This window comes from Chenopodium quinoa, unplaced genomic scaffold (genome assembly GCF_001683475.1).
Source record: "Chenopodium quinoa cultivar QQ74 unplaced genomic scaffold, ASM168347v1, whole genome shotgun sequence".
Lineage (NCBI taxonomy): Eukaryota > Viridiplantae > Streptophyta > Magnoliopsida > Caryophyllales > Amaranthaceae > Chenopodium > Chenopodium quinoa.
In genome coordinates this window covers 71677-98311 of record NW_018745388.1, presented here as the reverse complement: position 1 = coordinate 98311, position 26635 = coordinate 71677, and the positions used below count along the sequence as shown (strand labels likewise).

At 36.2% G+C, this 26635-nt stretch overlaps 1 protein-coding gene across 2 annotated transcripts; it reads left to right on the top strand.

Moving 5' to 3' along the window:
• On the top strand, positions 1-24786 carry LOC110712869 (chaperone protein dnaJ 13-like). 2 transcript variants are annotated; one of them, XM_021891319.1, is made up of 13 exons: positions 2-281; positions 2683-2966; positions 3118-3315; positions 3453-3567; positions 4102-4188; positions 4325-4413; positions 4812-4896; positions 9469-9522; positions 9900-9980; positions 22952-23029; positions 23585-23824; positions 24272-24379; positions 24461-24786. In XM_021891319.1, exons 1-13 carry the CDS (start codon positions 138-140, stop codon positions 24515-24517), a joined length of 1620 nt encoding a protein of 539 aa, XP_021747011.1. In that variant the 5' UTR covers positions 2-137; the 3' UTR covers positions 24518-24786. The 2 variants fall into 2 exon arrangements, with proteins under 2 accessions (XP_021747012.1, XP_021747011.1); XM_021891320.1 differs by lacking the exon at positions 9469-9522 and having other exon boundaries at positions 1-281.
• Positions 24787-26635: the final 1849 nt, after the last annotated feature.

Sequence of the window (26635 nt, the reverse complement as noted above, 5' to 3'; positions counted from 1 at the left end):
TAGGTCTGGTTTTAGCGCTATGCTAAACTAATTCAATTCAAGAAGCAACAGGACCTTCCTTGGAAAAGGGTCAACATAAAAATAAAAACCCTGGTAGAACCCTGGGTTTGGTTTAGAATCTATCGAAACACACATCAATGGAGGAAAAAGACGAAGGTATTCCGAACAGAGAGCTCTATGCTTTGCTTAACATCTCCCCAGATGCTTCTACCGAACAAATCCGCAAAGCTTATCGCCAGTGGGCTCAGGTCTATCATCCTGACAAATACCAAGCTTCTCATGTACTCATCTTTTCTCTCTTTTCCCTTTTTTTTTGTTTATTTGAATTTGAATTTGAATTGGTCCACAAACTATATGATTTTGATGGACTAGTTACTGTTTCATAATACTTATGTATTGAATCTTGGAAATTTATCAATATCTTCTATGTGCTGATTGTTTTGTTTAAGCAGTTCATATTCCGATGAATAATTATTTTGGTCATATTCTTATTGTTGCGCCCCTAATTTCTTCTGAAATTTGAAGGGAAGCGGTTAGTGTTTGTGTCTTTTGTTGGGTCACATTTAATTAATTTGCAATTTGAATTGATTTTTTTTAGTGTAGATATTGTTAAAATTAATGAGGAGTTGCAGTTGGTGATCAATTTTCCCCTAATTCAAAATAAAGACGGTGGTTACTGATACAGAATGTAGCCATTGTTATGGAGTCAGCGCGAGTAAGATAGGTTATTGGGTACAGAATGTGGCCATTGACTTTGTGGGGCTCCGTACAAAACACCCTCCAAGCTTTGGGATTGTACTGAAATTCCTGCTCGATGGAGCATTTTCTGTTTAATCTCTCCAAGCTTCATGCTGTTACTTATAGCTCATGAAATAGATTTTAGCTTTGGAAGAGTGCATTAGTCTACAAAGTTAGGTACCTGATTGAGTCTTTTAATTACATAATTCAAATATTGCCCTATTTTGTTCACCTTATTCTCACTTATCTTGGGGAAAAAAAGTTCAGCTTAGATAAGTTCAGGGTTACTCAAGTTCAAATTATTTCTAAATTAAGTCATGATAAAGTCTAATAAGCTGTAAGGTGAATAACCATTTGCTAAAGAAATATAGGTAAATCCTACTTTTCCAACCTTTTGTTGAATGTCTTTGTTTAAATAATACTATTGCTAATATTAACCACCTAATATGATTTTATCATAAGTATACAATAAGGATTTAGATATTAAGTACAAAATATTACATGTAAAAATAGATATAATAATTCACAAATATGAAAGGGTGAGATTGATAGTTGGGCTTGGCACCCCGACTAACAACAACAACAGTGAGTGATTACGGTGTTTAATATCGTCTTCTTTTGTGACTAAATTTCAAATAAAGGTAGTATATCTGTATTTCCGCGTTAATGTATAAACATTGATACTAATATTAATAAGTATCAAAACTACTAATTTATTGGCTTATCATAATTTAAGCTAATGAATTATGGAAAAATGACATCTCTATTAGTTATTGAACTTAATTGGAGATGATTTTTATTGTATAAATTTATTGAATGATTGGAAATTTATATTTTTATTTATTAATTGATTGTACTCATTGACATAAATAAAATAATGTAATACTACCTCCGTTACATATTATTTGCAACGATTTGATATAAAGTAGAGAGAAAAAATGTCTAATCGTTGCAAATTATTTGAAACGGAGGTAGTATATTTATTTGTGGACATAATTTAAGTAATTGATTGTTGAACTTTTTTTATTCTTTGCTGATTGTTTAATCCCCTTTTTTTGCAAATCGATTGACTTTTTTAATTTCCTCAATTCTATATTTGAAGGATGAGGTATTTTAGTCTTCATAGCGGACACCACGACCCCGTACCTTGACGTACATAAATCTTATTGTGAAGTCTTTGTACATTCTATGGAGTAATTAGATCTTGTACATATGTTTTTTTTAAATCTAACAATACTAGGAATTTTTTTGTTTTGATTTTTTTGGGGAAGGTTTTTTTTTTTTTTTTTTCCTCAAGAGGAAATGGACTTCATATTGATTAAGTGCAACATATTCTTGTTGGAGTTAGCTATTTCCATTGCATCTGGGAAGTAGCACATGGTAATCTTAAATATTTGATGGACTTTTTGCTTACACTCGACCTTAGATAGGTACATTATTTCAATGCTATAGTCCTTATGGTCCTATTCCTTTGCACGGACTCTATAAAAAAAGATGATCACCTTGAGCATCTTTGCTTTTTAAAGTGCTTTAATGGAAGTTTTCTTTAAGCAGTCTGTGATCTATTAATCTTTGGCCTTCAACTTTTATGTATGGCTATTGAAGGTCCAAGATCAATGTGCTAATCTCCACGAAGTTCATGCCCTTTGGATAAAGAGATACTTGTGCAAGATGTCGTAATTGAAGATCAGTGAGTCATATGTATTAGTATGTAAAACAGCTTATCATAAGTCCTAGAAAAAAAGCTAATTCTTCTCTGATGGTTAGGAGTTTTATAATTATGTAAGTCTTTGCATTTTAAGATTTCATTTTCTGGATATGATGTTTGAACTTCTATAGCTAAGGTGTTTTTCCCTACATGTATGTCTATTTGATAATTATTTTTTGAGGTGCAAATGCTTAAAGTTTTCTCGACACTTAATTTCCTTCCCCTGCTCCTTTCAGATGAAAGAAATTGCTACAGAGAATTTTCAGCGGATATGTGAGGCATATGAAATACTCTCAGATGAGAACAAAAGAATGATATATGATATCTATGGTATGGAAGGTTTAAACTCTGGTCTAGAACTTGGACCAAAGCTAAATAAAGCTGAAGAAATAAAAGAAGAACTTGAAAAGTTACGTCGCAGAAAGGAACAGGAAAAGCTGGCCCATATCCGACCTACTGGTTCTATTATGGCCAATTTGTCATTGCCAGACTTTTGTGAGGGTGATGGCATTATGAAAGGGTATGCCATTTGATTTTTATTTTCCCCCTTATTACATGTAATTTTTTCCATGTGTGATTGTATCACTGCTTTTGCAGAAAAAACTAATATTTAATACTGTTAAAATGCCACTCATTGATCTTATAATGGTACCTGCACTTGTAAATGCCAGAATGGCCATGGCCAGTGAGGTCCAATCTCAAATGTCCAAACGCATTGCAGTTGCTATTGGTGGGAACTTAGCTGTTACAGGCAACTCAGGCGGTGGTGCTGCCACTGCTGTACTTAAACACCAGATATCATCAGTTGCTTCCATTGAACTCATGGCATCTGCTGGTTTGCGTTCAATTATTGGTATTGAAACGACACGGTATCTAACTTGTATCTATTTTTGTAATTTAATTTTATCATGCTGATTTTGCTAGTGTGGCACCCCTTTTCTCTACACTTCTTGATTGTCAAGTTTTTACTTATCCAAGAGTTAAAACTGCTTATGTTTTCCTACAGCCACTTATCACCTCACTCCTCTGCCACTGCGGGACTTGCAATGTCACTAAAGGATGGATCTATCAATCTTTCTAATTTATGGACTCGCCAACTGTCTCAGACTTCAAATGGCAATGTAAATCTCTGTCATCACAATAGCACGTTCAAAAATAGAATAAAAAGGAAAATGTGAAGGGGAGATACATGTTTGCCTTTGTTATGGATCCATATGCTTGTAGTCATCAATGGTCATATGCAGTCTTCACAACTTTCATATCATGTTGTACACATTGTTGTTTACATGTTGTTTACGCATCATCTTGACAAAAGGCCCTTTTCTTTTTACCAAAATATCACTGGACTTTTTTTTGACAGGAAATATTACTGGACTTAATTTATAATAACTGATTAAACTGCTTTTGTTGGCTAAAACTTTTTTTTACTTATTGAGTCTGGTGTTAATTGATTGAAACTATTTTTGTTGTACGAGGTTACTGATAATTGATCAAAACTGATTTTTACTAGTACTTTTAAAATTTTCTGAACATTATTTCTACTTGTTTATTTGTAGAGAACATGGCTAAAAATGAGCTCTACAGTACTCTGAAATCTCCTGATTCTCTTTGCAGCTGGTAATATAATATTTGAATTTGCTTAACTGTCATTTCAGATACAACTTCTTCTGGGTACAGAATCATCTATTGCTGTTGGATGGCAGAAGAAAGAAGAGAAAATATCTGTTGCTGGAGAGATAAAGGTACCAAAATTCTATTGAGGAAAGTTAGTATTAAAGAAATTATTGTTTGGTAGCAATGAAATATGTTTCCTTAATTTAGCTTATATTTACTGATTAGTTGTGGATATATTATTCTATGATGTTTTCACTGCTGCAGTTTGGCACCAGCTCTTTTGGGGCATCAGCTCATTATACACACCGCTTTTCATCTAAGTCTCATGGGCGTATAACAGGCAGATTAGGAAGGTTTGTCCGTTAAATTATAAAAATTCACACTTTTGACTGATTAATTGTTACTATATATACTTTCTCCTTTGCTACATTGCATGTTAATGAAGAAATTAGGGAAGGTAAATGGGAATTACTAATAATAATTTTACCACCGATAAGAGGAAATTGTTAGGTTATTGCGGTTTAATTTTATTTAATTAATATGTCTGTTTACCTTCTCTAATTACTTCCTCAAACAGCATGCCAAGGATGTGCGGCAATTATTAGAAAACAGAGGAAATATTTTGTTACATACATCCTGTTTGTGATGAGCCCTTTGTCGAACCATTTCTTTCAAATTTGCAAGTATATACTTTGTACTTGTGCGTTTGGTGTGCTACGTTTGGCTTTTGAATTGAATTTCTTCTCTGTAGCAATGCTCTTGAGTTCGAAATTGGTGGGGGACGTAGAATATCTGATTTCAGCACAGTGCGGATGTTGTATTCTATAGGAATTCAGGTAACTACGGTCTTCTATATGGGCTTAGACTGTTCTGTTCATTTGTAGCATTATGAGAAACTGAAATAATTATTGGCTTTGACTTTTGTCTCAATTGTTATGCTACCTTTTGGTTTCCCCTGACAATTATAAGTTAACTTTGTTGATTGACAGTTTTACAATGAGGTCTATACTAGGTGTGGTTGAAATGGCTGATAGAATTTTTTTTTAAGGAAATTTTAGCTTTTAACACCACACAAAAACCCAAAAATGGTTTTTAACACCTCCATAAAAAAAAATTGATTTTAACACCACACAAACTAACAAAAAATGGGTATTACCACCACTTAACGATTCCGTCCAAAAATTCCATTAAGTGGGGTCCACAGTAACATGTGTCACCATTTTAGTTGTTTAAAAAAAATAATTTTTTTTTAAAAAAATAAAATAAAAAAACCCTAAAACTACCCCAGCCCCACCACCGCCTACCACCGACCTACCCCTGCCCTCCCCGAAACCACAACCGGTGACACCTTCGCACCCCTAACCCAGGTGAACCCTCCCCCTCCCTTTCCCGTAATGGCTTCGCCCCCAAAAACGACCAAACCCAAAATCTCCTTCCCTAATACGGTCGTGATTCCGGCCACAAATGGCCGAAATCGGCCGGTTTTGGGACTGAGTTGCCTTGATCGGCCGATGTCGGCCATTTCTGGCCGGAATCGTGACCGTATTAGGGAAGGAGGGTTTTGGGTTTGGTCGTTTTTGGGGGCGAAGCGGTTGCGGGAAAGGGAGGGGGAGGGTTCAGCTGGGTTGGGTGAGCGAAGGCGTCGCTGGTGGTGGTTTTTGGGAGGGTAGGGGTGGGTTGGTGGTTAGGCGGTGGTGGCGCGGTGGTGGGGCTGGGTAGTTTTAGGTTTTTTTATTTTTTTTTGCCAATAAGAAAGAGACACGTGGCACTTAACTAAATCCGTTTAGGAATCCGTAAAGTGGTGGTAATACCCATTTTTTGTTAGTTTGTGTGGTGTTAAAATCAATTTTTTAATTTTTTATTTTTTTTTATGGAGGTGTTAAAAACCATTTTCGGGTTTTTATGTGGTGTTAAAATCTAAAATTTCCTTCTTTTTATTTCATTTTAGTTTTGTTTAACAAATGGTGTTTGTCTAGAATTCAGCCTTTGGCATTTAGCTATAATTTGTTTAAACAGCCTTATTTAGCCAGTTTTCTTAGCCAAAATGAATATGCTGATTAATTCACCTTATTCTCCAGCTTTTATAGTCAGAATTCAAAGAGTTGGATGACTTAGATCAGTTTATTAGCTGACCTTATCAATTTCTAGTAGCCAATTTATGTTTAATTTGAAGTTTAACGACTCAGGGAGTCAATAAAAGAGTTGTGCTAATAGTTAGTCGTGTGAGCCAACAACTGATTGACAAACCAGTCAATACAAAGAGATAATGTGAAAGACCTCGACAAAGCCACTTTTCCCCATTACTAGGAATAACTGTTGCTATGAAATTAGCAACTGTATTGCGGTATTACCTATACTATCTACATGAGACGCGGAGAATGAAGTAAAAGTGGAATGAAGCCAAGTAAGATCTTCCTACAATAGATCTATAGGAACGCATCCAAGTTTGTAATTGTTGATCTTTGTTACGTCCTCAATTGCTTGAATGTCAAGCTCTACATAGTGGTAGTTAGCTCTATGAGCCATCATCAATATACCCTAGCTGCTCCTAATTTTTCTTTGACCTTATCTTAATACTTCGTCCGTTTTTTTTATTAAATGCATCACTGTCCACAAATGGAACTTTCAATTTAGATGCATCACTTCCTTTTAAACTAATAAATTTTCTCTATCCCTCCCATATCACATGAGCCTTCTTTATTTTTTCTCTCCATCTTTCTCCACTCCAAAAATTGCCTACAAGTCCATAATATAAAAAATGATACATCTAAAAAAAAAGGAAATATATTGTAGCCATCAATAGTCCTTGCGCTGCAACATAAAGCCCCACAATTGAACAAGTTGATAATTAAGGATGCTGATAGAAGTTGCTTTTTTGACCTATTTACTTTGTTATTTATGGTGAACTTTTTGTCCCCTCCATTAATTATTCACCTTATTTAATGAAAATAAATTCTTATTTAATAAGTAACATAGTGGTTTGCGACTTTATCATTGATGATTTGGACTCTTATAATACAAACAAATTGGATAAATTTTTAGGTTAGCCAAAAATCTTCATCAAATATCACGTGCTTGCCAAATCTAGAGAATAGCTACACTTCCTCAGTTCCTTCTCTGCCTCTTCTCTCTCTTAAGCTCATTTGCCGACCAAACAATGTCCTACATATTCAATTTTACAGATTAAGATAAAAAACGAGTTTTTATACGGGTTCGTTCAATACATTTTAGATCTAAGCGTGAGTATTTAAGTTCCGTGCAATCGATAATTATCAAGACTTAGATTAAGGTTATTTAGAGTTTTAGATTTTATGGGATTTATCGGTTAGTTATTCATTTTAAGTTATAATTTTGGGAAATTCTCTTTGGTACTTACAAGATTTTTAATTTTCTCTTTGGTGATAAGCAAAAATTTCAATTATCTTTGGTAATCATGAACTATTGTTATTAATCCAATGATGACATTTGTTACTCGGTTTGACCATGGTTAGTTTTTTTTTTTTTTTTTAAAAAAAAAAATTAAATAGTTTTAAAAATGATTTTGATTGGTATTATAATAATAATTTATTAAAAATTAAAGCGATAAACGAACAAAAATATAGAACCTTTACCCTTTCCTCCCTTGCCGAAGCCCCCCTCCCCCTGCCAAGAAGCACGCTGAAATCAGCCACCCTCCCCTGCTCGAACCAGTCGCTGTCCTCTCTTCCCTCCCTTGCCGCCCGCCTCCCTCCCCCAACGCCCCCGAGAGTTCACACTAGGTTCTTTCATCTTCAAGCTTCGGTTCAACTCTAACCGCCGATTCAACTACTCACTATCGGCGCTGATTTTGACTCGTTCGAGGAGAGAGAAGACGCCGAAGAATTTGTCGGAGTTCTATGTGGGTTATTTAAAATTTCTCGAGGGTGTGGGGGGGGGTGGGGGCAGATTTAGGGGTTTATAGTGGGGGAGGAGAGGGAGAGGGTTTTGAGGAAGGGGGGTTGGGTGCTTCAGAGGGTTGCACGGGGAAGGGGGTTTAGCTTTAGCGCTGGCTGTGGGAAGTAATGGTGGTGGTTTTTTTTTAATATTTTAAAAACTATTTAATTATTACAAAATTTTAAAAAACTAACCCTAGTTAATGATTTTAATAAAAATATATTATTAAGGTTATAGTTTATTTATACTAATATTTCGTGATTATTAAAGATAATTTAAATTTTTAACGTTCACCTAAGAGAAAATTAAAAAACTTGTGTGTACTAAAGAGAATTTCTCTGTAATTTTATGTTATGATATTTTAGATTTTATTGTGATTTTTGTTAAACGAGTAAGATAGAATAATTGGTTTTGTTATCTTGGTTTTATATTTAGGGAATTAATCATTTCATCTAAACCTATATAAGACGTTAGGTTATAATTATTTATCATGAGTTTAGGGAGTAAAACCAAACACAAAACCGCACTATTGTGCATCTTCTTGTTTGCGATTGACAACACTCAATTCCTGCTATCCTAGTTGATTGATTGGACAAAACGATCATTTAGACCTTCCCTCAGCGTTTAAAAAAGCACGCCTAAGGTAAGGCACAAGGCGCTAAGGGGTAAGCTCTTAACTTGGTTTGGCAAGGCATTGGTAATTTGGCGCATGTGAGGCGCACTTATTCAGTTAATTTAATTTTAATAGTTCAAAACTTCAAATAGAGGAGGTGCACCTTATCACAACAGATTCCCTCTTGCGTTAGAGCGCCTTAGAGCTTTCTTATACATTGCCTTCCCCGTTATCTATCAAACAGTCTCTTGGTGCCTTTTTTTCATTGTTATAATTATATTATTATTGAATTGATACATTGGATTATTGTTATCATTATTGTTACTCCTCCGTTTTTTTTAGTTGCATCACTTTGCAAATTGCAGATTCCTAGGCAATTTTCGGAGATGAGAGAGATAGAGATAATTAGGGGGGGGGGGGGATAGACCCATGCGATAGGAGAGAGATAGAGAGAGTTTATTAACGAAAAAGGAAAGTGATACAACTAATTTAAGACTTTCGTTTTAGGAAAGTGATGCAAATAAAAATAAAAAGAAACAGAGGAAGTTTTTATTTATCATTAATATATAAGAAGTTTCTTAAAATGAGAAGAATGAAAAGGATGAAATGTGCATGAGTTTTTCACTAAATATGCATATTTTTTTTCACTAAATGTGCAAAACTGATTTTTGAACTAATAAAGATTTTGATTTTTCTAGAAAACTAGAAAATGTGCACATTATGAACAAAATATATGCACAAAAAATCCTTCTCATCCTTCTTATTTTAAATGTGTATATATATATATATATATATATATATATATATATAATCATTAGCTTCTGCTTCTCATTAAAATGCATCAATTTTTGTTATTAATGATCTTTTCTTTTCTTATTCGTAGGGTGTCTTTTGGAAGTTTGAGTTGCATCGCGGTGGTCAAAAGTTAATAGTTCCTGTTAGTGCTGTTCTCAACTTAATTTATATTTTTAGATTTCTTGTTTGCATGGATGTTATTTTTTTGTTGCATCACACATAATCCAATGTAGAATGTGTTGCATTTTACTTATTGAACAAAGTCTAGAGGTTCAAGGTTCAATGCCTCCTTGTTCTTGTGGTGCACATGATTACAAGGATTGAGCAATTTTATCATTAATTTTCTTGCATAAATTATGTGTATGTTAAGAGGCCAGTAGAAGTGGTTATATACTTTCTGTCAGAATATGCAAGGTTGTCAATATTGATTATCGCTTTTCCCTTTTTTTTTTTCATCTTCAGTTTCTATTTTTCATTTTAGCTTATGGATCTCTGTTATGGGATGAATTTTGCTTGCAGATTTTGCTTTCCAGGTATATAAATCCTTTTTTTGCAGCAGGGGCATTTGCTATTCCGACATCCCTTTATTTCGTACTTAAGGTAAGTTAGACGTCCTTTTTTGGGATAAATTTGTGAGATATCCATATTTGAATTAGTATAGTAAGTTTTATAAATATTGCTCTGAAAGTCTAAAATAAAGCAAACAACAATCCATGCTGGGAGGGGTTGATGGTGAGGTACGACAAAAATGTTAAAAACTTTGGTCTTCTGTTCAGACTTCATTGTTCACCGCATTTTGTGCAAAGTCTTGCCTATGATAAGCACCATCTGCTTCTTATGTACCCGATTAATGTCAGCAACAGCTCAAATGTATATGCAGAGTTGACTTTGGCTGTTACACTAATTTTTGTCCCATTATGGTTTTTATTTCTTGACCCACACACAGTTTCAGAGATCCATTGTTGTGTGTGTGCGTGTGTAAGAGGGGGAAGAGGAGGGAGGAGGGGCTGCAAAGTGTATGGGGGTTATAAGGGCCCTTTAAAGATATGGCTGTTGACAGATTCTTCACTTTTCTCAACCATACATATTCAATCTTGATATCATTTGAAGGGTCGGTAAATCTGGGAAAGGATAGACACTGGATTGTTTGGTGCACTCTTACCTATTTGTTGCAAGGGTGCAAGCCTTGTATGGAAATGGGCTTGTGTGCACTTAGCAACACAGGAAAACGCTTTATTTTAGAAGTGGCACTCTTTCCAATTGGTGACAAGAGCGAAGGTAAGGGTCGATTGAGGCTTTATAATAAGTAGCGACACAATAAACTCATAGTGTCCTAACAATGCAACACAAATAATATTAAAGCAAAAAAACATAGGGTATGATCTCATTCATTGATCATCACTCCCCTAAGGGCCTAAGGAACGTTCTGAAATAACAATTTTTTCTCATTAACATTGGATAGACTAGCAGCGAAAATGTGGCTTCTACTAGATAATATGAAACCGATACCTCACAATGGTAAATAATAAACTTATGAAGTGAAATGATTGAATTCTTTTATGCATTATGATACTACACATTTATAATGAATACAAGGCTAATTAAACAATGGTTTACATTGTTTCTCTAACAATCACGAATATTGTTTCCTCTAATTAGCAATAACTAAACAAAGGTAAACATCCCTATTATCCTCCTTATATTGCTCTCATCCTATTCTTTCCTTAAATTTCTCACAATACTCCACCTCGTTCAAAATTAGACAACATTCAAATTTTAGACGAACAAATTTTAGTTATCCGTATCCGTTTGCAGCATTTTTACAATGACTGCCTACTTACGCTTGATCGGGATCAAACCAATCGTAGTTCCATTTATTTCTCCATGTAACCTAACATGGGACAATGTTAAGCAACTCCAAACAATATTGGAACTTGCTTCCTGACTCAACTTTTGTTTACATGTCTACAATTGTATGCAGTTTTACAAGAGAAATACTACCTTTCTCTATGACATTCGTTCAAAATGATACTTTACATATGTATGTTTGGTACAAGCATGATGAACCTGGTTCTTGGCTAAGTTGATTGTCACAGTTTAGGTTCACACTATCCTACTTCAACCCCAAATCCTCTAGAAGTCCCCGTAACCACATTGCTTCCTTAACTCCTTATGCCATAGCCGACTTCTATCGTAGATAGAGCCACTGTAGCTCGTAACATTGATCGCCAACTAAATGGAGCACCATGTATTTTAAACACATAACCACTAGATTGTCTTCTATCTAAATCTCCAGCATAATCCGTGTCAACAAAGCCACTTATATGACATGTATCTCTAGGAATCCGAAGTAGGGGTAGCACTAGACAATAATAAAACGAAAAAGTATAACATTGTTGTAACGTAACATAATTAATCAGCCAAACATGGATATAATGCGTTGTGTAGTCGTATAATAATTAACAATCACATTCAAACATTTATATTGACAAGTGTATTTTTTTTTTTAAATAATTTTTTTAAAATAATTTTTTTTTTTTTTTTACAAATAATTCAATTATATTGTGGATATCGATTATACTATTATAAACTTTCCACCTGTTTATTTTTTATTTTGTCAAAGTTGCATATGAATTTATACCGAAAACTTTGGTATAAATTTTTCCTTGTGCACTTATGGCACATATGCTAACGTAAAACTTTGACTAAAAATATATATCTTTAATAATTTAACTTATAACAATTGAATATTATAGTAATAAATTTGACGATTCCACCAAGTACCCACATGACTATATTTATTGTTATGTATAAATCATAAATATTAGCTAAAGTGAATTAGATGAATTGTACAAAAAGTCAAAATGTTTCATTTATTTAAACACAGTTGGAGTATGATTTTTTGTATTTATTTCAGTGTAAATTTTCATACGATTATAAACAAGATTTAATAATGGCCAAATAAATGCAATAAATATTATGTGATGAAAATGAGAAAAATGAATAAAATATAACGAAGAGAGTATGTCATATTAATAAGGACTGTTTTATAAAAAGTGTGAAAACGGAAAAAAGAAATTTATCATGAAAAGATAGTAATAGCTTATCCTTTTGTTAATTAAATAGGAGGAAAGTGGAAATTCATTTGGGTTCAAAGCAAAAAAAATGATGCTAAGGGGTCTTGAACCCTGTACTTGAAGACACATAATTCACCCATCCAACTCCCTTACCACTGAAGCAATGCTGGAGACACTTAACATTTATACAGATTATAATATATATACACATATAAAGGACGTGCCCCCCCGGGCGTCAATGTTGATCCTCCACTGACCAAAGCATAAACTTATGTCAATGGTACCTTTTAAGTACCTTAAAATCCATTTCATTGCTTCCCAATGTGATTTATCAGGGTTTGCCATGAACCTAATTACAACACTAACTGTTGTGAAACGTCTGGACGTGTACATACCATAGCGTACAATAAATTGCCTATTGCACTAGCATAAGGTACATTATCCATGTATGCCTTATCTTCAGCTATAGTGGGAGATTGTTTACTAGAAAGCTTGAAATGTGGAGCCATGTCACCACTGACTTGGCACTTTCATCCCAAACCCGCTGAATGTAGCCTTTTTGGCTCAAGAACAATTTCCGCTTTGATCTCTCTCTTCTAACCTCCATACTCAGTATTTTCTTTGTAGCTCCCAAGTCTTTAGTCTTGAACTCTTTACCGAGCTGAATTTTTAACCTATCTATCTTCACCTTGCCTTTTGAAGCAATAAGCATGTCGTCTAAATACAATTGGAGATAAATATAATCACCTCTGCAAATTTTGCGAATGTATACACAACAATCGTAACTACTTCCGAAAAATCCTTGTTTTAACATAAAAGAATCAAATCGCTTGTACCCCTTTCGAGGAGATTGCTTTAATCCATAAAGTGATTTCCTTAAGCGACATACCTAATTCTCTTTACCTTCAACCTTAAATCCCTCGGGTTGATACATATAAATTTGTTGTGGACTGAATTCTACTTAATGAAAATAAGCCCAGGTAATAATAATTTTTAGGCTAAAAGCTTGAATATTTGATTGATTGAGGGTCAAAAGTCATAATTTTAGGTTATGAATCTTACAATAGCTTTAGGCTACAACTCTCACGTGTTTTCACTCTAATTTTCTAGATACCTTTACTACTAAAGTTACTACATACTTATACTCAAGCTTCAACTAGTACTCGTGATACTTAGCTAATTTAGCAAAACCAATCCTAGACAAAGTAAAGACTTGTTGCTTGCTTTCTCTAATTGTTCTTTAATTGATTTTGTCTTGTTAGCCTTGACTACCTTGTCCTTGCTCATGTTGCTGTTTCACGTTTCCCTTCTTCCCGCGCCTCGAATAAACCAAGATCGGTGTTTGACCTTCCTGACTCAAGCCCCGAAATCAGTCCATCACATATTTCACTTCTCTCCGCCCCTTTAAGTTTCACCTTGTCCTCAAGGTGGAAGGATGGAAATCGTTGATCAATTCGAACTCTTCCCAAGTTGCTTTGAATTCTCGCAGGCCTTTCCACTTAATCGGCACCTCCAAGCATAGTGATCCTTGGCTTCCCTTGCGTCTAACATCTATTAGCTCTTCAGGCTCAACCACAAGCTCTAATTCTGATGATAACCGTTGAATTGATAGGAATGTCACCTAGAGCCCTCTTAAGTTGTGAAACATGAAAGACTGGGTATGTCTTAGAGGACAGTGGCAACAACAATTTATACGCCACCTTTCCAATTCTCTGAACCACTTTGAACGGCCCGTGGTGGCCAGCTTCTCGTACAACCGCTTTGTGAGGGAACATTGCCGGTACGACTGCAACTTTAAGAATACCTCGTCCTCTCTTCTGATCCGCATACTTCTTCATTACCTGTTGAGCTCAAATTTAGCCTCAACTCATCCAGCATAAAATTCCACTCTTGGAGCATTTCTTCCAACGCATCAATTGGGATTTGCCCATTACCAACTCGCCACTGCTTGGGCGGATCTCTCCAATACTACCTTGAACGGTGACACCTTGGTTGCTAAATGTGGGGAGGTGTTAAGTCTGCCATCTCAGCCACTAAGCCCACCCCTTTGGTGGTAATTTCTTTCATCTTTGTCGACGATTTCTTTCATCTGAAAGGACAGGGGAAGGATTTTGTCGACGATTTCTTCGTGACCGTCAGATTACGAGTGATAAGTTGTGTTGCGCTTTAGTCGGGTTCCCTGTAACCGAAAATGCTCTTTCCAAAAGTGACTCATGAACACTCGATCGCAATTCGAAACGATACTCGAGGGAAAACCATGAAGCCTTACGATTTTCTTAACAAAAAGATCAGCCACCTTGAGAGCGTTAAAGGGGTATTTAAGCCTTAAGAAATGGCCGTATTTGGAGAAATGATCCACAAACACGAGAACGGTGTCAATTCCCTTGGATAGAGGAAGGCCCTCCACAAAATCCTTGGAGATGTCTTCCCACACCGCCGTCAGTGCACCGATAGTGGCCGGAGCAACCCGAGGGGGAGCGCTGCGCCACCTTACTCTGCTGACACACTTCACAACGGCGAATATACCCTCCGATCGCCTTCCTCATTCTCGGCCAGTACCTGTCGGCCGGCCGGCGCTCAGAGGTAAGTTTTGACCTCCCCTTCATGGACGCCCACCGGTGTGCCGTGGTATTGATGTAGCAGAATGGGAGTGATCTTGGACTGCTTAGATAAACAATCCTCCCTTTGTATAAGAGCTTATTTCCCTCAATTGAAAACCCATTGGGCCCATTTGAATTGGGCTCTATGGCGGCCTTAATACTCTTCATCCACGTATCTTTCTCTGGTACTTCCTCTAACTCATGCTGGTTAACTACCTAGTGTGGACCAATGGACCATGGACCTAAGTTGTGTCACCTTACTACCCTTCCGGGACAGATCTGTTACCCGATTGGAAGCAACGGGTCGGTATTGCACCTCGAAATCAAACCCGACCAATTTCCTCATCCATTGTTGGTGTTCACTTCCCACCTCACATTGTTGAGTGATGTATCGTAAGCTTTGTTGGTCGATTCTTACAATGAAATGTCGCCCAAGTAAATATTGCTTTCATTTCTCGATGGCTAAACGTGTAGCCATTAACTCTTTTTTGTTAATGGATTTTGCTTAAGCTCGACTTTCCAACAAGTTGCTAAAGTATGCCACGGGGCGACCCTCTTGCATAAGTACGACGCCTAACCCAAATCCAGATGCGTCAGTCTCCACTACAAATTCTTTGTGAAAATTCAGCATAACTAGCACGGGAGCCGTTGTCATTGCCACATTTAATTCTGAAATGCAAGATTAGTCTCTTCCGTCTACCCATAAGCATCTTTCTTTAATTGTAAAGTAAGAAGGCTAGCTATTTCTGCATATTGGGCTATGTTACATTTGACACGGGTACATGTATCCGATATTAGTACGGATCCGAGTGTCTGATACGTCATTTAAATAAATTTAGAAAACGGGGACAACGTCTTAACTTTGGACAGATATGACAATAAATTCTTTAAGGAAAAAAAAAAACATCAATTCTGTAAGAAAAACGTTTTTATTTACTCCCTCCGTTTCTTATTTCTTGCAACAAAGGGGGGTAGCACAATTCCCAAATCAAAATTTTTAAGGGAATAAAGGTAGGGTTAATAGCATGTGATTAAGTTTTAAAATGGAGGGAAGTATAAGGGACCACCCTTTTTTTTTAAAGTTTCACATGGGCAGATTTTTGGGAGGGTGTACTTTTCCCTCCCAAATTTTCACCAAATTTTAAAAATTCAGTTTTTAGGGACTAAATTTTTCCCTCCTCTTACTTTTTCCCCAAGGAAGAGGGGGTATAAATAGTTCACATCTCCAAGCTAAGTTTCATAATTGTCATACACCACCATTTTCAACTACCACCTAACCACCTAATGAATACATTTGAGCTTTAAATTCAGCAAAAGTTAGCACTACAAAAGTTCTTAAACTACCATAAATACAACCAAAATACTTCCTAAAACTAATTAGTGCTAAATTAGGGGCAGCGGCATCATTCAGAATTCTTCCAAAAGCTGGTTCCGTTTGAGTTGTCCAAAAAGTTACTTCCTCACCATCATCACCATCGCCATACCTGGTTTAGAACAAGGTAATATCTGTTACTTGAAACGGATATGGAAGATTTTTTTTCATTAGAGCAGTTGCTAGGAGAAGAACAAGAAGTTTTATCAAGTGACTCATCACTGTCTAGTCAGAGGATGAGTATGCTGCAGAGTGGGCATACTCTCAGATTTTACACAATCAACAGACACAGCAACAAGGAGAGAAGAGGAGGGACCTCACCATTGAACACAAGAGGCAAATAGTGGATGCCATTCCGTTAAAAATGCAAGGAGGAGATCTGCCAAGGGGTTTTTTATCACAGCAAGCAAGAGAGCATGACATTCACAGATCAACAATGTCAAGATTGTATGCAGACATTAAAAAACAAATGGCCCAGGGGAATGTCATTGATGTCAGATCAAAAAAATTGGGAAGGACTGGTCCAAAACCCAAAGAGTACTTTGATGAATGGTTGCAATCTGTGCCATTATACAAAAGAACAACAGAGAGAAGCTATGCAGGTGCACTGAATGTTTCACATTCAACAATTCACAGATTAAGGTAGAAAGGAAGACTGAGGACACACACAAGCACAAACCATTCTGCATTGAAATCCAATCATAAGGTGGCAAGGTTGAAGTGGGTTTTAAGTCATATAAACCCAATTCCAACTCAAGGGGACCCAAAGTTTGTTGACATGCAAGAAGTCATTCACATAGATGAAAAATGGTTCTACTTGAACCCTGAAACCAGAAAATTCTACCTCCTGAGGAAGATCCATACAGGTGCCAACAGAGTAAGAGGTTTAAGATCAAGGCCATGTTCATGGCTATGATTGGGAAACCAATATATGCAAGAGATGGGACTCTTTTGCATGATGGAAAGTATGGTATCTTTCTATTTGTGATAAAACAGATGGCAAAGAAAAAGAGCAAAAACAGAGAAGCTGGTACATTGGAAACAAAGGTTGTACTGAATGTCAACAAGGATGCAATCAAACAAATGCTAATGGAGCACATCATACCAGCAATACACCAACAATGGCCAGGCCCTAAAAATGTGAAAATTCAATGGGACAATGCAAGGCCTCATCAAATCCCTAAAGATGAAGAATTTGTTGGTGCTTGTCATGCTAATGGTTTTAATATTGAAATGGTTTATCAATCAGCTCAGTTTCCTGACTTGAATGTTTTAGACCTAGGATTGTTTAAAGTCATTCAGTCCCTGCAATATCAATCATTCCCCACAACTTTGGATGATTTAATCAAAGAGGTTACCAATGCATATAATGCTTTTGAGGTAAAAGCAAACAAGTACATATGACTCACATTACAGTCAGTCATGATCAAGGTCCTTGAAAAACAGGGAGGAAACAACTTCTCACCTCCTCATATGAATAAGAAGAAGCTTGAGAAGTTAGGTGTACTACGTAAACACTTACATGTGCCTAGGCAATTGATACATGATGCAGTCAATTATCTAGACACAATGTTCATCCCAACAACAAATGGAGCAGAAGAACTACACATGGAAGTTGATGCTGACTACGGACAAAGGAATGTTAACTCCCTTACAAGTATGTATGACTGCCACACATAACCTTCTTAGTATTTTGGTGACTTAGGTAAGAATTTCTCAAAGTTATTTACATGTTATTAGTATTAGTATGTAATGCTTAGGTTATGTGTATTTTAATTAACCAAATGCAACAGATGCAAGGCAGTAATGTAAAGTAAGGGGATTTCTATTTTGAACACTCTAGAGTAAATGGTAAGATGTTTTTTACTTTAATATCAATGCATGCATGGAAAAAACCTAAGATTGAAAGACCATCAGCAAGGGTATGTGTACATCACTCAGTTTAGCTAGGGTTGTTACCTCAACACCAGTGGCCTTGGAGCAATGCTACCACTAGCAACTGCTATTCAAATGAGTCCCTTCATCACATGGCTCAATCTAATAAGGCATAGTCACACAATACCTAGGTTGGGACTCATAACTCCAACTCTTCAATAGGCAACAGAATAGCATGACAAACAAATTCAGTGGGTAGGCATAACACAATAAGATGTTAGGGGGGTTGCTGAAACACAGACATATATGCACAATGATATTCCATAGGGCTGTCAATGTGCATAAGAGTGGGACTCTTAGTAATATAAACTCAAGAACAACACAGCCTCACCAGTAGTGGAACATTCAAGGCAACACAGAACAACCAACACAGAGAGTACCACAAGCTTTGTGCAAATAACAGTCTTACCAACATAACCAACATAACACTGCATCATTCATCAACTAAACAAACCCATGGCCATTATGAAACCAAAACTAAAGGCATCACACAACAACCAACACAGAGAGTACCACAAGCCATATGCACACACAGTTAAACACAACACATACAAATCCAACACAGAAATAACAACATTCCTTGTATACACAACAATGATATAGGGACTCAAAACACAAGTAAACCAGCAACAATAACACAAATGGAGGACAAAATAAAGATGATTTGAGGAGAAGAAAGGTTATACGCTGCAGGGTTAATTGGCAGAGAACCACTCAGGGTGCATATCCCTCCGAAAATCCATGTAATCCTCATCACAGAGAAGCTCAGGATCAACAGGCAGCCCAGATCTTACCCTTTTCATCCCTGAGAGGGATCCTTTCTTCTGCTGTTTGGCTGTCACCGACTTACCACCTTCGACTGCCGCCTTTACAGGGGACTCAATGACCACCCCTTTGGAAGACCCAACACCTTCCCCCTTCACAGATCCCTGCCCTTTAGTTTCCTCTTCCAGATCTGTAACCTCAATAGGGTTTTTGGAGGTTTTCCCGGCCAATTCAGACTGGACCTCACTCTCTTCATCAGAAGGCACCACGACGAACCCTACAAGAAAGCGCCCTTATCCGAGCACGGCGCAAGGGTTTTATCTTCCCAGAACCTCTCTCACAGATGTATCGAGTCGCACCTGGAGGGAGGTCATCCTTTGGTGATTCAGGGGGGAGATTCTCAAAGCAAAACAAGGAAGGGTCGTTTTTTTCAGAGGAACTCATGTTCGTAGTAGAGGAAAAAAGGTAGATCTTGAAGGGGGATAAGGTGGAAATTTAGGAACAAGGAGAAAGCGGCGAATCACAGCACAAGAACTAGGGTTCCAAAAAAACAGGGGAGAGAAAGTGTCGAATTTAAAGGGAGATGAGAGAGACGGTGAAGCCATGGAGTAATTGTAGGTAGGTGAAAAATCTGGAGATGAATTGAATGAGGTGGTTGGGAAGATGAAGAATTTTGTTCTTCAATCAGTAGGATACAAATAGAGGGGAGATAAAAGGGTTCTGATTTTTTTGGTGGGAATGGTTAGTTAATGATGAAGACTTAATAATCTCATTATGAATTAGTAAGGGGCAATTACCATTTTAATGATACATAAACAAGGGTAAAAAGGTAAATTGACCTACTAAAATATACTAATTAAGGAAAATAAACATTTGTTGCAAGAAATGTGAACCTTCCATAAATGGCAAATGTTGCAAGAAATAAGAAACGGAGGGAGTATTTTTTATTTGGCACACATCACAAATCTTTTGAGTCTATATTTATTCAATATAAATTTTGATACATTTCTTTTAAATAACTAAAATAAATAATATAATATTTAATTTAAACATTATAAAATCTTGTAAAAGCTTGGTTGGGAAGCTAACCAGATTTTATTATTAAAGAAAATAAGTACCACAACTTTTATGTACCAATTTCTTGGCAAACTCCAAAGCCTTTTTTTTAAAATAAATGTGCAGTACATCTCTCTTTCTTGGGAAGTCAGAAAGCTTTTTTAAATAAAGTTATTCCTCAAAAAAAATAAAATAAAGGTAAAGAAATACTTAAAACCCTTCATCTTCCTTTAATGACCGCTTTCTTCGTTCTTCCCTCTTTGCTCTCTCTCTAGAGGCTTCTTTTCTTCATTGGCTACTGTGAATAGCCGTACCCGAGGGCTAGATGGTGAGTCCGGAACGGATTTCATACCCAGATCTGTGTACGACCCGGGTATGACAGCAAAAATGCCGTGTCCGAGTAACAGAGATATTGGGCCACAAATTTTCCATAATAGCCTGTTAGCCTCTCAAGTCTCAACTCCCTTAAATTTATTGGTTGGCCAATCCACAATGGCTCTAATCTTTTCATCATCCATTGCAACACCTTGGCTTGAAATTGCTTGACCAAATAAGCTACTTGTTTTCTTCCAAACTCACATTTCTTGTCATACAACTTGTGAGTAGTCAGTGTCTCTCCATTACTTGCTTCAAGTGACTTGCATGCTCCATTTCATCTTGCTATACTCCAGTATATCATCAAAGAAGACCAAAACGAACTTGCGTAGAAAGGGCCTAAAGATCTCATTCATGAGAGATTGAGAAGTAGCCGGTGCATTTGTTAACTCGAAGGGCATTACTAGAAACTCGTAATGTCCTTCATGTGTATGAAAAGCCGTTTTATGGACATACTCTAATTTGATGGTACCCCGATTTTAAATCGAGTTTCGAAAACACCCTTGCTCCATGTAACTCATCAAGGAGCTCATCAATCACCGGTATGGAATATTTATCCGGTACCGTTGCTTTGTTTAGAGCCCTATAGTCGATGTAAAAACGCCATGACTCATCTTTCTTCTTGACTAGGAGCACTGGGCTTGAAAAAGGACTAATGTAAGGTCTTATTATTCCGGCTTCTAGCACCTCGCTTATGAGATTCTCGATCTCGTCGTTGTGGACTTGGGGGTATCGGTATAGCCTCACACTAACTGGATCACTCCCTCCCTTTAATGTGATGGCGTGTTCATGCCCCCTCACCACCTTGCGGCATCTTAAAAACCATCCCATACTCCATACTCCAGACCCTTCTCACAAAATCCGACGGGTCCCTTTTCTCCTTCTTGATACTTCCCATCTCCATTTGGTTGACTTCAATCAAAACCCCACTCCCTTGCTTGCATATAGCATGGATCATGGCTTTTAGAGAAATTTGGGTTTTCTCTAAAGTTGGATCACCCTTCAAAAGTACTGGAGTATCGGCTATCTCGAATTGCATTTCATGAATTTTCCAATTAGTGGTGATCGCTCCAAGTTTCTCCAACCATTTGACCACAAAAAATTCACACAAACCCCAAAATTGTTGCTTTGAATGCCCAAAGCTTTTAGCCATTAAAGGATGTATCTACTCTCTACAATCCCTTTTCAACGTTCTTTTCTTTTCAATCCAACTCTATTTTTCCCTAATTACAACCCTTTAACCACAAATAATTCACACAAACCCCAAAATTGTTGCTTTGAATGCCAATATTTTTATCAATTCACTTTTGACATTAGCTTTACCCCAAAATTGTTGCTTCGTTTTCTCACATCAAATTTACCTCATAATTGAGAAGGGCCCTCAATCTCAAGGTATCATCCCTCCCAAGCCTTAACTTTCAAGAGAGATATTACCAGTGATGGGAAGATGATTATAACAAGCACGGGATGGATTTTTATCATACGACAAACTTACTTGAGAAACCCACCTACATGTCCCTAATTGCTTGAAAACCGTGATGAATTATATGACACTATATTATTGTAAAGATGGTGCAAGGAGGAGGGAGCATTTAATTTGAGGAATGGCTACTTCCAATGTAATGACAATGATGAACTAAAGATGAAGATTTGGAGTGCAATGAAGAAGAAGAAGATGGAGATGAGAAGAGGCACATGACGGTCACGTGAGAGTCAATGTCAAAAAAGGGTTTGTGGAAAAATGGAGTAAGGTTGCATCTTAAAATAAAAATTGTTTATGGTTCTGCTGCCAGAGGTCGTTCTGTCAAATTTTCCTTGTTAATAATCATTTCAAACTTTTAAACATCACATCTTTAACCCTTTAATTTTTCAATCGTTTTTATTTTATTTTTTTTATTTACTTCTAAACAACATATTTGCATTACCATAACCTCACTACAATGTCTCCCCTCAATATTCGTGTCCAACCCAAATGAGAAATCTAATTGGGGACGGAGGGAGGGGGGGGGGGGGAGAGTAATTCACAACCTGTTGTGGACCCATGGAAGTACTTTTCACACATTTTGATGCAAGCAAATGTTACATAGGTTTTGTACTCCTCAAGAATTGTATGGGATTATGGTCTTTTTTTTTTGGGGGGTGTCACCTTATTACATTAATTTATAATGAGATTATATAAGTGAATGACAATTAGCTTAGTGGTAACTTACTAACTTGTAAGGTGGCTTGAGGTTAATTTATATTTGCATCACCATTCTTTATAGCTCTTCCCAAAAGAGGGAAATACTTTTGATCAATTAGGCAGACAGCCAGCAGTACTTTTACGCCTGTCTTGCAGAAGTAAACTAGTGATGCTAAGCGATATGTTATTATTTATACTTTGTTTTGCAGAAATTTGTTGCCAAACCTTATTACCTTAAACGAGAGAAGCACAAGGCAGTAGAAATCATGGAGAAAACCTCAGGGCAGGTATAACATAATTATATATGCTACTTGAACTGTGTTACTTCTGAATGCATACAATTCATGCTTACTATCAAAAAAAAGGAGGCCAAAGGGTTGCCATTGTAGCTACAAGTAGAACACTGATGATTTATTAGCCTGTTATAGAAAACTGTTGATGTAGTTTCTGGATTTTTTTATAGAGTCTCCTATGATAATATTGTACTCTGTATTTTTCTTCTTAAAATTAATGTAGAGAAGTGTCCCATTAATTTAAACCTTGTTGGATTAGAAAATAAATCTTAGGAATATTTTCTGAAACAGTCCACCTTTTTTTTTTCCCTGATCAATCTTAAGTATGTACAACTTCTTCCCCTCTAATTCCATACATTAAGTGACTAATGTTTGCTCGGGGAATATGATCATGTTTTTCTGCCATTTCTTTTCCCTTTCCAAATTTCTTTTTTAACGTTTTGAACAGGGAAGTGTTTATGTGTTTGGAGTTGGGACTTGAAATCTCTGCCATCTATGAGATTATGATATATGTCTGGCAATCACTTTATCCCCAACACTTTGATCTAGGTTCGTGAAGCTAGAGTAGCAGCAGCAAAGGCTCAGCAGCTGTTAGAAAATGTGGCCAATAGAAAGATGAATAAACAAATTGAAATTGGTGGATTGATCATCACAAAAGCAGTTTATGGAAGTGCAAAAGCTCTGAAAAAGCTGGATGATGTGGAAAAATCAAGTGATGAATTGGCTTCACAAGTTATTGATGTTACTATACCTCTGAATTTCTTGGTTAATGATTTGGGGCAACTACAGGTATGATCCCTGTTAGTTTCTTATGAAAGCATGCAATTTCTTGTATTTCAATTTGAATTTTGATATTCCTTGGCTTTTCCGTCTATTTTTTCCTTTAAATTTTTGAGCTGCAAAGATTGATTTGTCAATTATAATGATAAGGCAAATCAACAAACTCAAAACAGATGTTTGAGCACTCAAATTATTTGTAAATTGTAATGGCAGTTCAAAATATTTGTTTTGACTATGTTCAGGTTTCTAAGCTTCAACTATGATATGAGAAATGTTTAGGTGAGATAGATTTGAATGCCTGCCAGGTTAATTGGAATCGAGGCCAAACATTGCCTGCCTTGTCTTCAATGTCTTATTATAATTTTCTTGCCTTAACCCAATGACATGCATTGTGGTTTTGTACTTGTGTGTGAATATTGCTATCGAAGTACTTGGTTAATTTTCCTTTCGGCACAGCTTCATGAAGGTGTGAAGAAATCAGGTATTATGGGGTTTTGTGACCCATGTCCAGGAGAACATAAGAAACTGCTGGTCAGGTACACATGCAACGGTCAAAACTACCAGGTAATTTTATTTGTTTTGTTAGATAATTGTAAGCTTTGTTAATAGGAGTAAGTTTTAATTTGTTCACATGATTACAAATAGGTGGTGGTTGAAGACTGTGAGGAGCTGCGGATACCCCAGGAAGCTCACAAGCTCTAGACTTTTTCTTCAGTAACAAGAGCATCATCACCTCCCTTAAATCACCTATGAAGCACCTATAGCTTGTTTGAGGCCCGTAAAGCATCACAAAGGTCATACTGTAGTCTTATGTTCAATTATCACAAAAGTAAAAATAAAGACACAGTAGTACAGTACAATATTTATAGTTATATCTTCTTATTGTGATTATCTAGTCAATAATGCAATAATTATGCCATATGTATCATTTTTGTTTGAGGCTTTAAATGGCTGGAACATTTTTGTTTTAATTGATTCTTTCTCAGAACTGAGAGTGCAAACTAATCAGACTGATTATTGTATAACAAATTAACAAGGCGTCTTCTTTTGTTATATGGTGCCTTTGTTTTTTTCCTTCCAAAAAGTTGCAATTCTCAAGTGCATATTTTTAGGAGGAACTTAACAGCGTAAATTACTGGGGGGAATTATGGTAGTAGTTGCATATGTATAATGCTCACTATGCATCATAAATAAAAGATATTTTCTTAAGAATTTCGTGAATTATATAATAATTATCATATTCTCTAATCTGCAATTCAATATTACAATTTTTGTTTTTAGAGTCTCATTAAGCTTTAGATGGAAAAAGTCACAAAGACTTTCATTTCCTCTCTGTTACTAACCGTTATAGGTTCATAATATGGATTAAGTTGATATCGTATGTTCCATAAACATAGTAAAACCCTAGCCCTTAGAGGAGAGATTCAAGAGATTTACAAAAAAAGTAACTCGTATCTCATAAATGAAATTAATGTTTCCATAATTTTCGTCCCTTTCATACGTATATTGCAAATTTGAATTTTTATTGTTTACTACATCAGCAAAATAGCTAGTATAATACCAAAGAACATCATTAAAAAACAAAAACCTATGAGTTATGACATAAGAAGATAATTAACCCAAAAATACATAAAGGTTATTATGTTAAAATAATAGGCATTGGGATATAACAAAGTTCATAAGAGATTATTATATTTTATAATGAATTTTTATAATATAAAATAAATATGAATGATAACACAAAGTTTTATATGTGGCTGGTCACACCGTGCGGCCAGTCACAATTTTATTTTATTTTTTTTTAAAACTGTTTTTCGCTCTCTTCTCTCTCCTCTTTTCTTCTTCTTCAAGCTAGAACCTTCATCTCATTTTCTCAGAGAACACAAAGTTTACAACTGTCATCAATAGTCGTCTTCGTTGTTTGGTGGTTCGTTCCTCGAAAGTGGTGGCTTCGCTGGGAGGGTAGTGGTGGTTTGGTTACTCCGTCGCTGGAAACGGAGAAGAGATTTAGCCGAAAACCTTTCGAGCATGTTATATTCAAGCTCAAAAGGAAGGCGTCTAGACTGCAATAAGATGTTACTGTATTCTTCTTCTTACTTTTCGATTTTAGAGGCTTAATTTTTGTGAATAATTTGAGGAACATTTGTGAACATGATGACATGATGATGCGCTTTTAGAAGTTTTGTTGTCCACCATAATTTGTCAAATTAAAGAACAAATAGAAACCTGGAAATAGATAAAACTGGATTATTAAGTTCAATATAATATCAATTTCTTGGGGTTAGATGATGATGGTGGTGTTTTGGGTGGGTGGTAGTTTTCTGTTAGTGATGGGTTAGGGGTTACTAAATCTGGTAAAGGGTTACTAGGTCGAGGGTTACTTAAAGGGTTACTTAAGGGGTTACCAAATGAGTTAAAGGGTTACTTAAGTGGGGTTATTTAAAAGGTTACTAGATGAGTTAATTGAGGGGTTGCTTAAGTGGAGTTACTAGAGGGGTTAGTTGAGGGGTTACTAAAGTGGTTACTTTGGGGGGTTACTGATGTGACACATTGTCGCACCGTGCGGCCAGCCGCATCAGAAACGTGCTGGAATGATAAAGGTCACTATATTAATATCAAAATTAGAGTCATTATATTCCATGTAACATTAGTTGGCACATTATTGTACACCTGAGGTCCACACAGGTTTTAATAAAAGTAATTGTGTTGAAATTAAGGTTATTATATTCAACATAACGCCGATTGGCACGTGTGGACTTCAAGTCTGCAATAAAATTATTGTGAACAGGTCCACACAAGTTTTTTCCAACCTTTAAAGCA

Coding starts and splice junctions, on each gene's coding strand:
- LOC110712869 (XM_021891319.1), top strand. CDS start 138: ATGGAGGAAAAAGACGAAGGTATTCCGAACAGAGAGCTCTATGCTTTG. Junction 4,897..9,468: donor TGTATTCTATAGGAATTCAG/GTAACTACGGTC, acceptor TCTTATTCGTAG/GGTGTCTTTTGGAAGTTTGA. Junction 9,981..22,951: donor CCCTTTATTTCGTACTTAAG/GTAAGTTAGACG, acceptor TTTGTTTTGCAG/AAATTTGTTGCCAAACCTTA.